Source organism: Entamoeba dispar, genomic scaffold, assembly GCF_000209125.1.
Source record: "Entamoeba dispar SAW760 scf_1105229463737 genomic scaffold, whole genome shotgun sequence".
Taxonomy (NCBI): Eukaryota; Evosea; order Mastigamoebida; family Endamoebidae; genus Entamoeba; species Entamoeba dispar.
In genome coordinates this window covers 6,196-8,792 of record NW_001855842.1, presented here as the reverse complement: position 1 = coordinate 8,792, position 2,597 = coordinate 6,196, and the positions used below count along the sequence as shown (strand labels likewise).

Genomic DNA, 2,597 nt, shown 5'->3' with positions numbered 1-2,597 from the left:
ATATAATGGAGTTAGATGATCTTATTCTTATTGAAAGTAACAACGATGTTTGGAACATTGATTTACCGCCAATACATATTTCTACTACAAATAATGTTGAAGAAATTACAAGGTTTTTAAATAACATTTTAAAATCATTTGATAATGAAAATGAAAAACAATCATTTAAGTATTATAGTACAAATGAAGAAGAATTTATTGTTGAAGGAATTGAGCGAATAGAAAGAGAAGTTGATAAAGACACTATCAAATTATCAACATTTCCAGATGACAGATTATTTTTTAAGGATGAAACAAATGAATTCTTTGGAGGAGAGTCTGACCCACAAGAACCTGAAGGCACTCGGATAATGGGATTTGGCTCTGAAGACACAAACCCTTCAAAATCAAATAATTCTAAACATCAAATCAATGATGAAGATATTAAAATCCTATTAAATAATCAAGAAATAAAACAATGGGTAAGTGTTAATTTTAGTTCAATAGAAGTTAATTTAAACATTGAAGATAAAAGAATAAATCGTGAAAATGTCGAAACACAAGTGTTAATTAACGTTAATATTAAAAATGGAATTTATAAAGTTGATAAAAGAAAACAATCACAAGTATCATTTGAAATTAATACTTTTACTATTGAAATGATAAACACTCAACTGTTATCAAATAAAAAAGAAGAAGATACTATTCTTACATTGTCATCATCTAATTCAAGTGTATCAAATATTATTATCAAACAAAATAGATGGTATCCAAAATTTTCTATTTATCCTGTTAATGAAATTACAATATTTTTTAATTATGCACAAATTGATGTGAATTATTTAACAAGACATATGATGATATTAGATCGTTTGATTCATTTAATTAATATCGATGATAACATTTTATCATCTAATCATCTTTTTATTAGCAATTTCTCTATTAAAGGATTTGGCCAAATTATTGTTCATTCTTATATTGAGCAATTAGCTAAAATAAATGTTTGTAATGAATTATTTGAAGTACCTTCAATAGATAAGACGAATTTAAGTGGTAATTATGCTAGTGTTTTTGATTCTTTATTTAAGGAATTATATGAAAAGAAATCTTATATCAAATCATTATTATGTATCGTCCGCAGTTTGATCTCTTCTAATAGGTCAACCTTAATTTCTATTTCCGATGGTACTGCATCACTTCTTAATAAATTCACTCAACCCCAAAATTAATTTCAATTCCCGTTTTAATAAATTCTTTTTAAGTTCTTTAAACAAAACGTATCTGATAAATACCATATTTTAATCAAATTATTAATAATTCATAACTTTATCCAAATTGTTCTTTTTTTTTACTCTTTCTTAATTTAAAAACCAAATAAAAAGGATATAAATAAATTCCTCTACACAACAAAAAGGAATGTCTCAAATCAACGCAATAAAATGGAAACTTGATTTGAGTTAACACACTTTAGTTTAAACGATTTTCCTTGTAAATAGAGATTGACTCGAAAGAACAATAACCTATGACATCAACAAATAAAACAGTACAACTAAAAACAATAGTTATAACATACCCCCTTTGTAATCGATAAATTCAGTTCATAATATACACTCACTTAACTAGTTCAGTTAATGCATATTAGTATATCAATTTATTTTTTAGAGACAGTCGATTTACCTCATTTAGTACAAAGAAAATTTATTATAAAACACTTCATTGGCTGAAGATTAGTTATAACTCATACTATCTAAAATAATTAGAACAAATTGTTGTGATATAATTACGTTAAATCTCGTTTATATTCTATTTTTTTTTTTCCACTTTTAATAATTTTCATCATTAATAATTATATTCAAATCCTATCATAACTAGAATATAAAAGTAGTTTATGTGAACAATAAGAATTCTCAAACACAAAACAAAAAAAAGTTATGAGCATTATAAACACCTCCAAGCAAAAAAACACTTTTTAAGTATTATATAATACACTTGTATGGTAATAAACTGTTTTAGAACGTTATTAAGAAAATATTAAACAATAAAAATAACTAAAAAATTCTTTAATTTCATTAATAAAGAGTTCTTTTGGTTCAAAAACTTTTTGCTTCTTTTTATCGAATTGTTTATTGTTTATTTTTTTAAGTACATTCATACCCACACTTACAATCCTATCTTCCCCAATCAATCTGCCATTAAATAAAACTTCCATCTTTTCAATTTTGTATTGTTTTTCTTTAAAAAAGCAAATTAATCCATATCTGTAGAGAACACATCCTTCGATAATTGTCATTCTTATATACCTATTAAAGTCAGTGTGTCTGATATTCTTTAGATTAAACCCCTTTATTCTTGAAGGATTATCTTTTACCATAAGAGTCTTTTTATTCTTCTGATTTATTAGTTTTTTTTATACAATACCTTTATATTTTCTACAAACTTCTGCTATTGTTTCTAAATTGAGAATATCTTTATCTCCAAATTTTAACAAAGACACCCAAGGAAAACTTAATGTATATTTTGCTCTATCATTGTTTCCTTTTTTAATAGTGATCTGACAATAACTAGAAACAAAACCTAATAAAAATCCTAAAAGTAAAGTGACTTTGTCTTGCTGTAAA

General features: G+C 24.6%; 1 protein-coding gene across 1 annotated transcript, besides 1 other annotated feature; it reads left to right on the top strand.

Moving 5' to 3' along the window:
• Nucleotides 1-5: 5 nt before the first annotated feature.
• EDI_136070 (uncharacterized protein) lies at nucleotides 6-1,208 on the top strand (the record flags this gene model as incomplete). Its single annotated transcript, XM_001741402.1, has 1 exon — nucleotides 6-1,208. The coding sequence occupies one exon, from the start codon at nucleotides 6-8 to the stop codon at nucleotides 1,206-1,208; it is 1,203 nt and encodes a 400-aa protein (XP_001741454.1).
• Nucleotides 1,209-1,996: 788 nt separating this feature from the next.
• Nucleotides 1,997-2,056: a sequence feature (AT_rich).
• The last annotated feature ends 541 nt before the right edge of the window (nucleotides 2,057-2,597 follow it).